The sequence below is a fragment of the Coffea eugenioides genome, chromosome 9 (genome assembly GCF_003713205.1).
Source record: "Coffea eugenioides isolate CCC68of chromosome 9, Ceug_1.0, whole genome shotgun sequence".
In the NCBI taxonomy this organism is placed as follows: Eukaryota; Viridiplantae; Streptophyta; class Magnoliopsida; order Gentianales; family Rubiaceae; genus Coffea; species Coffea eugenioides.
This window is the reverse complement of record NC_040043.1, coordinates 5,993,121-6,006,426: the sequence shown is the minus strand read 5'-3', so window position 1 is coordinate 6,006,426 and position 13,306 is coordinate 5,993,121. Positions and strand designations below refer to the sequence as shown.

The 13,306-nt window shown below is 35.0% G+C and overlaps 1 protein-coding gene across 1 annotated transcript; it reads right to left on the bottom strand.

The window, feature by feature from the left end:
* Window positions 1-10,906: 10,906 nt before the first annotated feature.
* On the bottom strand, window positions 10,907-12,185 carry LOC113783752. The gene is made up of 2 exons (XM_027329967.1): window positions 11,697-12,185; window positions 10,907-11,366 (listed from the first exon to the last, which is right to left on the bottom strand). Exons 1-2 carry the CDS (start codon window positions 11,987-11,989, stop codon window positions 10,937-10,939), a joined length of 723 nt encoding a protein of 240 aa, XP_027185768.1. The 5' UTR covers window positions 11,990-12,185; the 3' UTR covers window positions 10,907-10,936.
* Window positions 12,186-13,306: the final 1,121 nt, after the last annotated feature.

The window sequence follows — 13,306 nt, the reverse complement described above, 5'->3', positions numbered from 1 at the left end:
ATGTCACGACAAAAAAGAAAAGGAGAAAAAAAAAAGGGGAGAAAAGCATTTAACAGTAATCTTATTACGATACAAAACACCCACTGTATTGAAGCAGAAAGAATGTGGCTGAAATTTTTTTCATTTTTTTTGGATAACTATATATATGTGGCTGTAAATAGGCCAAGAGGGAGGGTGAGATATCTGGAAAAAGAAGAGCAAGGTCACAATGAGAGTGGCCCTTCGGGGTTCGGTTCACTGGTTGTAGTCCCAGTTGAGGGAGAGCCAGGTCACGGGATCGAATCCCCGGTTTACCGTGGCTGGTGATGCTTAGGGCGAGCCGCTTCCAGTCCGCAGTGGGATTAGTTGGGCCGTACAGTAACCAGTCCATGGGCCCAGATACCCACTGTGAAGAAAAAAAAAAAAAAAGGTCACAATGAGAGTGACCTTGATCACGCATCGTATATACCTCCAGTCAATGTGCAATGCAGCCTAGCTTTTTTTTTTTTTTGCTTTTGTTGGTTTATGGGTTCTCCAATTTTCATATAGTTTCAGAAGTATCTTTATCACTTTCTGTCATCAAGAAAGTTTTCCTTTACAATGATTCGGTTTTCCATATCCAGGACTACGAGGAAAAGAAAACGGAGGGAAGTATACGTTGGAAATAAAAACAATCCATTAATTTCCAGCCACATATTAAGTGAACAAAGGTAAGAAGCTGGAGGACTAGGTGTATATTTTCTATTTTATGTGCTTGTATTTTACTGGCCATGTTGTATATAGACGTACTATTAGTATTATTATACCTTGAAACGTTGAACCAACGAATCTATTTGTCCAGTGTCTCCAATGGACATGGAACTTCTGCGGAACCAAATTCAAGTGCAGGTAGGCTATATTTTCAACAGCCATGACGAAATGGAATTCTACTACATGGTGCCTTATTTGGTTTTCCGTTCACCTTGCTTCTTGTTCAGTTTGGCAAGTTTACATGCAGGCCAGATTAATTCCAACTCATTCTTATTCTCTCTATCTAAGGGGTAAAAATTCTCTTTTTCTTTTAATTGCACAGGAAGCCCTGAAACGTCTTGTGAAAATTTATTTCTGCCCCTAAACTTTTTCAAGTTCGTGATCTAGTTCGTTTTATACCGCGGATGGAATACATGCTCTCCTATACATGTATATTGTTGCACAATACTGTAGATCAAAAGTTCACGTATCCTAATCGAATAAAGATTACTTTAAGAATTGCGTTCAAAACGACAAACATGTCCAAGTCGTTCAAAACGATGAAAAATTGCATTCTACCAATTGTAGTGAGTTAGAATATGTTGACCTACATGTCATAGTGTTGATACAAGGTCTATTTCCAATATGTTTGTGTCATTGATGTAATATGACTTCTCTTTTTACTAAAGAAATCATATTTTTTCCCCTTATGTTATAGAAGGAATTTGTTGTGGTTAGTTCATTTGGAAATAGACGCGCGCGCCTTAGCGTCGCGGATATTTGGGGAAGTTCCTTCCCCATTGGATACGTAAGCTAGGGCTTCAAGCACACAAAAAGGTTGATTGAAGATGGATTGAATATTGAAAGTGAAGTATTGTAATTTAGCATGTGATTATTGATTTGACCATACATATCTCAAGCAAAGCCAAGTATACCATTGAATATTTTATATGAGCCATATTCCTTTCAGATACTGGAGGAATCCTTGAGTAATTGTTAGAATTGAGTTTATATCTAATTGTATGATCGTATTTGATTCTGGAAAGTAACAATTCTAATGCTGTTATTTAACTCATTTACATTCTGTAGTCTGAATTTTTTAGCTACTGAAAGAAGGAACTCGGGAAGATGCATAGCAATAATAGAAAATTAATAGCATTCATCGTGTCCTTACTTGTTTGGCAGTTGATGTCCATTTTGGCTTTTGAAACAGTAATCCTTCTTACATTTTGCTTTGCTAAACCAATCGCTATATTCATTTCTCTGTTTGCTTCTAATGAGCTTTTTATTACTGAGAGATTTGGATCACATTTATCTTCCGAGATTTCGATTTATCTTATTTGCATTCTCTAATTCACAAGGGGTGCAACATGTAGTCTTACCAAACTGTGGGAGTCTAGAAGAGGTATGCACAATTTCCAGGGGTCCAAATGCAATAAAGCCTACTAGTGCCTGATAATCATATCATTTCCAAGGGCTTCTTGTTGCTACAATTATACTTTACTTCTTCTTTTCTTGTCTGAAGCATTGCGGAATACTCCACGCAGACGCTGTGGTGCAATGGCATCTTCTTGCATGCATATATTCCAGATAAATAGGTAGACAGCGGCAGATCACTACTTGCCCAGAGTCTAAAGCGAAAAAGTTTCACAATGAGAGAAAGAAGGCTAATCCACTTGTGGAGTAGAACGAGCCAAAAACTATACATGGCTGAGGAGAAAACCACTCAAAAGTGCAAAAAGCCAACGTTCCCACAAAAGTATAAGATAAAACCCAACTTCCTACTTTGTATGTATCTTGAGATATTTGATATGGTAACTTAAAATTTTTCCTTTATTAAATAAAAAAATATTATTGATTTTTTGCTTATTGGGTTTCTTTGCTCAAAAAATTTCTCAAAGAATGAGTCAAGTTTTAAAGTGTGAAAGTTAGTATGTCACGTTGCAGTATTGAGTTCTCAATTTTATTCTCTAAGTTGCGATGTTTTTCCTGCTTTTATAGCCATTGGAAAGTATCTGAACCAACTCACTAAGAGAAAAATGAGAAAGTTTGAATTCCATTGACCATCCTGAAGCATCAAAGCATGATCACAGAAAGACCAAAGATTCTTAGTCATCTGCATTCGTCGATCCTTTTAAATTTCCATTCCGAAGTTCTTCAAATTCATGACTCTTTATGATGAAAAATTCCTTCTGGTCTGTACTCCACAACATTACACTAAGTTGCTAATATAAACTTTAGGACTAATATATTCACATAAACCTGGCGTATCACAGCACTAATATTTTTCTTCTTGTCGTAAGATGTTAAGACTTCCTTGCCAATGGTGATAGATTGTACTCTTTTCTCTATTTTCCTGTTTAGTTGGATATCACAACTCCGCCAAAACCCTATCTACGCTTTCTCCTCATAGATTTTAGGTCAATCAGTAAAAAACCCCTCTAGTTTTGCATATTACCACATGATTCTCTAATTTTTTTTCAAATTATATACATAATCCCCCATGGTTTTAGGTAAAATAAAAATAGAAGAAAAACACCTTTCTTTTACAGCGTTTGAACTAGATGCCTTCCAAAAGCATGTGCGATGGAATCATAATATCCACTTAACCTTATAGTTTTGCTTAAATGTCTATTTATTTCTTATAATTTTACATATATCTGACATAAGGGAGAATTGCTGTTTTAGTCTCCAATGTTTGACTTGTGTGTCAAAATGGTCTTCAATGTTTTGATTAGAGCTGTTAATCGAACCGGGTAGCTCGTGAGCCGAGCTCGACCTGGCTTGATAAGGGCTCGACTCGGCTTGTTTATTGAGAAAAACGAGCCGAGCTCGAGTTCTAGATATACTCGTCTATTAAACGAGTCGAGCTATGCTCGACTCGTTACAGCTCGACAGGCTCGAATAATAGGGACATTAGCATCATTTTATTGTGTATCTGATAGTTTTACCTAATTCATTCTCGTTTCTAGCCCTAATTTTTTCTTTCCTCTTTCCTTTTCCCATTCGGCCGTTCCACACCTGTAGTCGCACCCTCCAGTCGTCACCACCGTCGCCAATCCATCCATCATCTCACCTCCATCACCAATCCGTCCACTATCTCACCACTATCATTGGTGGTGAGATATGCATCTTGTCCTTTGCTCGGTCCATTTAATAAAAGCAAAGCTTATTAATTTTATGTAATTTTTCATTTTGTAATCTGATTTAGTCTAATGCCATAGATGAATGAGCAATTGTTTAATGGTTACACCTTTTTTGTTCCTCCATTTGATAGTTGTCGTTGCAGTTTTAAGTTCTTTTTCTATTTCTTCGTCGTGTCTGCTTTGCATTGTCCATCATTTGCATGGCTTGTCGAATTGAAGATGATATATCAATGAATGTGTATCTTCTTTTGTCAGGCTAAATATGAGTGTACAAGAAGCTGATATGCTATCTTCCCTACCGAGTTTAAAAGCTCAAATAAATGTTTAATTCCCAAACGAGTTCGAGCTCGAGTTTCGAGCTTGATAAGCTCGGCTCGATCTTGAACTCGAGTTCGAGCTCGAGTTTCGAGTTTGATAAGCTCGATTCGATTTTTAACTCAAGTTCGAGTTTTCGACCGAGAATGACGAGCCGATCTCGAACAGCTTTTGAAACTCGAACTACTAATCGAGCGAGCTCGAGCTAGCTCGATTGGAGGTTCGAGTCGAGCTCGATTATCATGTGCTCGAGTTTGACTCGACTCGATTAACAGCTCTGGTTTTGATCAAGCTAAATCCAATCCCAAAAGTTGGTGATTATGGGCAAATTTAAGATAGCTAACGGAAATAGAACAATGCCTAATGGTGAATATCAAAATTGCCATTAGTCAAAAACTTTGACGTTGCATTTTTAATCTTCAATGTTTTGATTTTGAATCATTATATTTTTCTAATTTTTAAATAGTGATATTAAGAATTTAAGCATAAATTGAGATGTATATTAAAATGAAATAGTATTAAATGGGAATAAGAATTCTAATTAAACTTCTTTTTCTTCTTTTTAAATTTTATTTAATTTAATTATGCTAATAATTTATCATATGTTTCTTTTCTTTGGCATAATTAGTCTCAAATTTGGTATAATATATGTATATTATTGTTTCTCACTATTCATTAAAATGCTTTATATTGGTACAATCTTAGTGTAGTCAAAATAGCATATCTTTGTTAAATAAATTATAATTGGATGATAATATATCAATAATAACTAAAACATAAAGTCATTGAAGAAAAGGAGAATTATACTTCTATAATCTAAGTTTATTATCGTTACTACTACAAAAATTGTTGTATGTCTTGCGTATATAGGTTTCAAATTCTTGTAGTTAGCCATTGTACTTATGAAAACTAGTAAAGGTAAGTATCAACGTGAAATAATTTTAAGAATTCTTAAAAAAATTATCTTTTATTTGTTTGTTGTCTTTCCTGCCAATTAAAAGCTAACATTTCAATATTATAATTTAAAGCATTTATTTAATACCATATACCTTGATAATCATTTAGTGGTTCATATAATGTGTATAAAATATTAACTTCATTTTAAACTCAATTGATAACCTATTAGATACTAAAAAAAGAGATCAACTTAATATAAAAAGTATATATTCCCTATATTTTAAAGGGAAATTTAATTAATTTTTTAAATTATCATTAGAAATAAAATATCATAAAACTCATTATCAATTAATTATTAATAGTGAGAAATAATATTATATATATTACCAAATTTGAGACTAACTATGCAAAGAAAAGAAACATATGATATATTATTAGCATGAATAAATGAAATAAAAACAAAAAAGAAAAACACTAAGTTTAATTAGAATTATTATTGCCTATTTAATATATTTCATTCTAATTTACATCTCAATTCATGTTAAAACCCTTAATATCATTATTTAAAAATTAGGAAAATACAATGATTCAAAATCAAAACATTAGGGGACCAAAAATGTAAAGTCAAAGTTGTTGACTAATGACATTTTGATGTTCACTATTAGTCATTATTCCATTTTCGTTGGGTGTTCTAAATCTGCTTAAAATCACAAATTTTGATGGTCGAAATATTGGGGAATAATTTGGCACACAAGCCAAATATTATGGACCAAAACTGCAATTCTTCCATAGACATAATTCTCCTACGGTTTTAGTTAAACCCTCATTTTGTTTAGTGTTCAAGTAAAATATTATATTGGCATTCCGACTAATGACGTTATGAATGCTGCTGTTCGAATCCCTAGTATATATAAAACCATAAGGAGGTCATATGAATATTTTGAAACGTCAAAAAGGGTCATGTGATAATATGCAAAACTACAAGGGAGTTGCTAGTAATTTACCCTATATGCTGAGTAAGAAGACAAATTCTGTCTACTGTATGAGTTATGACCTTACTTTAGTTGGATAATCTCATCGGTTTTTCTAAAGCACCTTCAATACTTCCAGCTGTGTGGCACTAACATCGTAAATTCATTTCCTCACCTTCCTGGTAATAACCATGCACGTTAAGCGGACAAGGATTTCAATAACGTAGAATTACCTGACAACTTGGTAAAATTAACACTTGATGAACTTGAGTCTGCGACAATCTGGGAAGAAAGTAAACTCGAGATTACAAACTCTTTCGAGTCTCATGATCACGTAAATGAGCTTTTTCTGCTACCACTACGTGTTGTTGCTATGATCATAGAATCCTGTAACGTTTTGTTCCATCTCTTAGAACAATTGAGGTACAGCTGAGAACCCCATCAATAGTCGAACGCAGAAAAAGAACTGAAACTTGAGAGACAGAAAGAGAGAGAGAGAGAGAGAGAGAGAGAGAGATAAACCCATTTGAAAGCTGTGATTGTGGACCATTGATGATTAAATAATACGACGAAACCAACTCATGAAACAGAACCTTCCCCAACCGAGGGGAAGCTGAAAGAACCTTCCCAAGTGAGAAAGCTGAACGAATATTTGACCCCTTCGACTCGCTTTTGCTCCAGCAAAAGATTCAAACCCTTTTGAGAATATCACAAACCCAATCACATTTTCCATCTATCCATCACTCTTTTTCTAGTACGAGCATCAATCAAAGAAAACAGTTTTTGTTATAAAATTGAGAAAAATAAGAAGTAATGTTATAGGACTAAAGACAATAAATGGAAGGAATGGAGAATTTTTTAGAATATTACGGAGGGAGAATGAATTCAAGATTTCAGGGATTCGAGTCATCATCCTTATGATATAATGCCCATCTATATATAGGAGAAATGAACGCGTTTTTCTTTTCTGGATGGTTCAAGCAAATAGGAGTGAAAGAAAGTTGCTTATTTGCATGGTCAAGTATAGCTGCTGCCGTGAAACTTTGAATAAAACTTGGACATCCATGATGTCATCCCTGAAGTCATTTGTTGCAAGGCATCAGCGATGACATTTGTTGCATGACACTCCCCCTTGGATGTCAAGTGTACACGAAGAATATGCCTCGTTAAAACCTTACTAAGGAAAAACCCAGTGGGATAAAAACCTCAGTGAAGGAAAAAGAGTACATTATTCTTGTGTATTAATTTCTCCCCCTGATTTGGACATTTACTTGAGGTCAGCCAATCGACGCATTCCAATCTTTCTTGTCAACTTCTCAAATGTTGAAGTAGGTAATGCCTTGGTAAATAAATCTGCTAGATTATCATCTGATCGGATCTGTTGCACATCAATTTCACCATTCTTCTGTAACTCGTGAGTAAAGAAGAATTTTGGTGAAATATGTTTCGTCCTATCTCCTTTGATATATCCGCCTTTTATTTGTGCTATACATGCAGCATTGTCTTCATATAATATTGTCGGAGGGTTTTTGTTCTCAGGTAATAACTCACAATTCTTTCGAATATAATGGGTCATTGATCTTAGCCATACGCATTCTCGACTTGCCTCATGAATTGCCAGTACTTCAGCATGATTTGAAGAAGTAGCAGTTATTGATTGCTTTGTAGATCTCCATGAGATGGCTGTGTCACCGCATGTGAATAGATAACCTGTCTGTGATCTTGCTTTATGTGGATCAGATAAATACCCAGCATCAGCATAACCAAGCAATTCAGATCGAGATGTCTTTGAATAAAATAGACCAAGATCAACTGTTCCTTGGAGATAGCGAAGAATATGTTTAATCCCATTCCAATGTCGTCTTGTAGGAGATGAGCTGAATCTTGCTAATAGATTGACAGCAAATGAAATATCTGGCCTTGTACAATTAGCAAGATACATTAGTGCACCAATAGCACTAAGATATGGTACTTCAGAACCAAGTATTTCTTCATCTTCATCTTTTGGTCTAAAGGGATCCTTGACAGGATCAAGTGACCGAACGACCATTGGAGTACTTAATGGATGTGCTTTATCCATATAAAATCGCTTCAATACCTTTTGGGTATAAGTAGTTTGATGAATAAAAATTCCATCTTCCAGATGTTCAATTTGTAGACCAAGGCAGAATTTGGTTTTTCCAAAATCTTTGACCTCAAATTCTTTCTTCAGATATTCTACTGCCTTTTGGAGCTCTTTAGGAGTTCCAATAAGATTAAGGTCATCAACATAGACAGCAATAATTACAAAATTGGACCCATCTTTCTTTATAAAAACACATGGACATATTGGGTCATTGATATAACCTTCCTTGTGTAAACATTCACTAAGGCGGTTATACCACATACGTCCAGATTGTTTGAGTCCATATAAAGATCTTTGTAATTTGATGGAATAAGTTTCTCTGGACTTGAATTTACATGCTTCAGGCATGTTAAATCCTTCAGGAATTTTCATATAGATATCATTTTCCAATGTTCCATATAGATAAGCTGTGACTACGTCCATTAGACGCATATCAAGTTTTTCATGTACTGCCAGACTTACAAGATATCTAAAAGTAATTCCGTCCATTACTGGAGAGTATGTTTCATCATAATCAAGTCCAGGTCTTTGTAAAAATCCTTGGGCTACAAGTCGCGCTTTATATCGCACGATTTCATTCTTTTCATCCCTTTTTCTGACAAATACCCATTTATATCCCACTGGCTTAACACCTTCAGGTGTTTGGACTACAGATCCAAAAACTTTTCTTTTAGCCAGTGAATCCAATTCACATTGGATCGCATCTTTCCATTTCGGCCAATCATGTCTACGCTGACATTCATCAATCGATCTAGGTTCATGATCCTCATTTTCGTTCATAACATCAAGTGCTACATTATATGCGAAAGCATTATTTATAATTACCTCTTTCCGGTTCCAATTCTTATTTGTAATGACAAAATTTACTGAATTTTCAATAATTTCAGTTTGTTCTTTTGGAATCGGCTCTTTCGGAGCGATTTTTTCAACTTCTTCAGGAGGTTGAATTTTGTCACTAACAATATTTTGACTTTCATTATTTAATTCTTTTTTCTTTCGAGGATTTTTATCTTTGGAACCAAGAGGTCTCCCACGCTTCAGGCGTGCTTTAGATTCATTAGCACTTGCAATTTGCCCGTCTGGGATATCAATTTTCACCGGAACATTTTCTGCAGGAATATGCGATTTAATAACTCTTTTGGAGTCATTAAATGCATCTGGTAATTGATTTGCAATTTGTTGCAAATGTATAATTCTTTGAACTTCTAATTCACAATCTTTTGTACGAGGATCAAGAAAATCTAAGGAAATTTTCCAAGTGATTTCTTTTCTTGGTTGATCATTTCCTCTCCCTAATGCAGGGAAATTTGATTCATCAAAATGACAATCTGCGAATCTCGCAGTAAATAAATCACCTGTCAAGGGTTCGATATATTTAATAATGGAAGGTGATTCATACCCGACATATATCCCCAATCTTCTTTGGGGGCCCATTTTAGTACGTTGGGGCGGTGCAATTGGAACATAGACCGCACACCCAAAAATTCTCAAATGAGAGATATTGGGCTCATAACCAAATGTTAATTGTAGGGGAGAATAGTTATGATAACTAGTCGGTCTGATTCTCACAAGTGTTGCTGCATGTAATATAGCATGTCCCCAAGCAGATGTTGGGAGTTTAGACCTCATTAATAATGGTCTGGCAATCCATTGTAGCCTTTTAATAAATGATTCAGCTAGACCATTTTGTGTGTGAACATGAGCTACAGGATGTTCCACAGTTATTCCAATAGATATGCAATAATCATTAAAAGCATGTGATGAATATTCACCAGCATTATCTAGACGAATTCTTTTGATTGGATAATCAGGGAATTGTGCTCGCAATTTAATTATTTGAGCAAGTAATCTCGCAAACGCCAGGTTGCGAGAAGATAATAAACATACATGTGACCATCTAGTTGATGCATCAATTAGCACCATAAAATATTTAAATGGTCCACATGTTGGATCTATTGGTCCACATATATCACCCTGAATCCGTTCTAAAAATGTAGGGGATTCAGTTCCAACTTTAGTTGGTGATGGTCTAATAATTAATTTCCCTTGAGAGCAAGCAGCACATGAGAATTCATTTGACTTTAAGATCTTTTGATTTTTCAGTGAATGACCATGTGAATTTGTAATGATTCGTCTCATCATTATAGATCCAGGATGCCCAAGACGATCATGCCAAATCATAAAATCATTTGGATTAGAAGACTTCTGGTCTTCTAGATGATTGACTTCAGTTGCACTTATTTTGGCATAATATAAACCAGAAAAGAGAGAAGGCAACTTTTCTAATACACATTTCTTCCCAAAAATGGTATTTGTAATCAATAGATATTCATTATTTGTCTCATTTATTGTTTCAATATGATATCCATTTCGGCGAATATCTTTAAAACTTATCAAGTTTCTTCGAGATTTGGGAGAGAGTAGTGCATTATTTATAATAATTTTAGTCCCTTTAGGAAGAAAAATAGTGGCTCTTCCAGAGCCTACTATCAATTTTGCACTGCCACTAATTGTATTAACATTTGTCTCTCCCATTTCTAAATAAGAAAAATATTTCTCATTTTTAAGTACAGTGTGCGTAGTAGCACTATCAATGAGACAAATATCATCATTATTTAATCCCAAATATTTTGTATTCATCATTTTTTTTTCTTCAGGAAAAATATCACAAATAAAAGTAGATATTAATAAAATGCACAAATATCATAATACAAAAGTAACTTTCATTCAAAGATGCAAAAATAATAAAAGTACATATTGGGCATTTGACACCTTCATCCTTTTGTATCTTCAGGATACACAATAAAATCAGCCATATCAAGAGATGTCATATCCATATCATCATTACATTCATTACCTTGATCAATGGCAGATGTTCCTTGATCAATAAAATTTGTCTCAATACTTTTATTCTTCCCTTTCAATGATGCTTGATAAAGTTCAACAAGATGATCCGCCGTACGACAGGTACGGGACCAATGTCCTCCCATGCCACATCGATAGCACTTTTCTTCATAATTTTTCCTTTCTTTATATTTTTTATTGTTGTTGTTGTCCCGCTTCTGGGAGATATTCTGTCTCATGTCATGGTTATTATTATTGTGGTAAGGTATATATCTACCATGACCACGTCCACGACCTCTATCACGGCCACGTCCACGACCTCTATCATAGCCACGTCCACGACCTCTGCCACGGCTATGTCTGGAATTTGAAGATTGAGTCACATTCACTTCAGGGAATGGACTAGCACCAGTTGGCCGGGACTCATGATTTTTCAATAATAATTCATTATTTTGTTCAGCCAGTAAAAGACATGTAATCAGTTCAGAATATTTTTTGAAACCTTGTGCTCGATACTGCTGTTGCAGAACCACATTCGAGACATGAAATGTGGAAAATGTCTTCTCCAACATATCCTCATCAGTTACATTTTCTCCACATAATTTTAATTGAGAGGTTATTCTGAACATGGCTGAATTATATTCAGGAACAGATTTAAAATCTTGCAGCCGTAAGTGTAACCAATCATACCTGGCTTTTGGAAGTACGACCAACTTCAGGTGGTCGAATCTTTCTTTTAAACTTATCCACAGATCTAGTGGATCTTTGACTGTCAGATATTCCGTTTTCAAGCTTTCATCAAGATGATGGCGGAGGAATATCATGGCTTTGGCACGGTCTTGACTTGTAGCATCATTATTCTGGACAATAGTTTTTCCAAGCCCTTTGGACTCAAGATGGATCTCAACATCCATTGCCCATGATAAATAATGTTTTCCAGAAATATCAAGTTGTACAAATTCTTGTTTTGTGAGATTTGCCATGATAAAATTCAATAAGTTATAATTAAATAATGGTACCTTAAGATTCACGAACAGACTGCAGGTCCAGTTCTTTGAGCAGATCTGGATAACCTTCAGAATCTAGCCTTGTCACTAATTGCTCAGTGGTGTAATCCAAATTCTTATGAGAATTGTGGTACAGGTTTGGACAAACCGATAAGAATATATATTCCGATTTAATATGAAAGAAGGTGATAAATTTTGATTCTAATATGGTAGAGAATATGGCAGAGTTTCGTGCTGATAACGTGTTATAAAATTGAGAAAAATAAGAAGTAATGTTATAGGACTAAAGACAATAAATGGAAGGAATGGAGAATTTTTTAGAATATTACGGAGGGAGAATGAATTCAAGATTTCAGGGATTCGAGTCATCATCCTTATGATATAATGCCCATCTATATATAGGAGAAATGAACGCGTTTTTCTTTTCTGGATGGTTCAAGCAAATAGGAGTGAAAGAAAGTTGCTTATTTGCATGGTCAAGTATAGCTGCTGCCGTGAAACTTTGAATAAAACTTGGACATCCATGATGTCATCCCTGAAGTCATTTGTTGCAAGGCATCAGCGATGACATTTGTTGCATGACAGTTTTTATAAATATTGCTTTTGTACTGCAACTATTTTTGCTAATCTTTTTAGTAGCACAAGACTCGATGACTAAGGGGCTTCTTTTAGATAAAAATTGAGGGTCTTCTAATTAACTTTTACCAAAGAGATTCCGTCCTTTTTCTCTCGCAGAAGAAATATGGTCTAAAGACGAATCACACTAAAGACTAAATGCCATGAAAAACATATATGCTCATGCCCGCCAAACCACTAGCTACATTCACAGAAAGGGACGCATGACATGGATTTATAAAATAGTTCATACAATAATTCTCGCTTTTATGCATTACTCGGATTTATGTCCAATCTATGTTTAAAAAAAAGAACAGTTTGAAGGGCATGAGATGACAATTGAAGAACTTTGTCCCCTATGATATTTGGTCCTGTGCAATGTTAACATTTGAACTCCAAAAAAAAAAAAAAAAACTTAGTTTTTTTTTGGATTGCATTTTCCGTCATTTTTCATGGAAAAATTACTGTAGCGATTTGATATATGTGAGGGAAAAAGGTGATGATAGGAAAATGTGATTACGGAAAACGACAATATTTTCCGACGGAAACAAGCAATCCAAGCATGGCATTAGTTTTTGTTCTGACTGAATCTCGTGCTTTGATTAGTTTGTGATTCAAAATCGCATTCCTCCTCGGATTCCATAAAATTCTCTAGCACTTGAGACAACATCATGTCGT

What these genes read in the sequence shown, in the direction of transcription:
- LOC113783752 (XM_027329967.1), bottom strand. Translation starts at nt 11,989, where the DNA reads ATGGCAAATCTCACAAAACAAGAATTTGTACAACTTGATATTTCTGGA. An exon ending in GTCGTACTTCCAAAAGCCAG is followed by an intron (nt 11,367 to 11,696) that starts GTATGATTGGTT and finishes TTCAAATTCCAG; the next exon opens with ACATAGCCGTGGCAGAGGTC.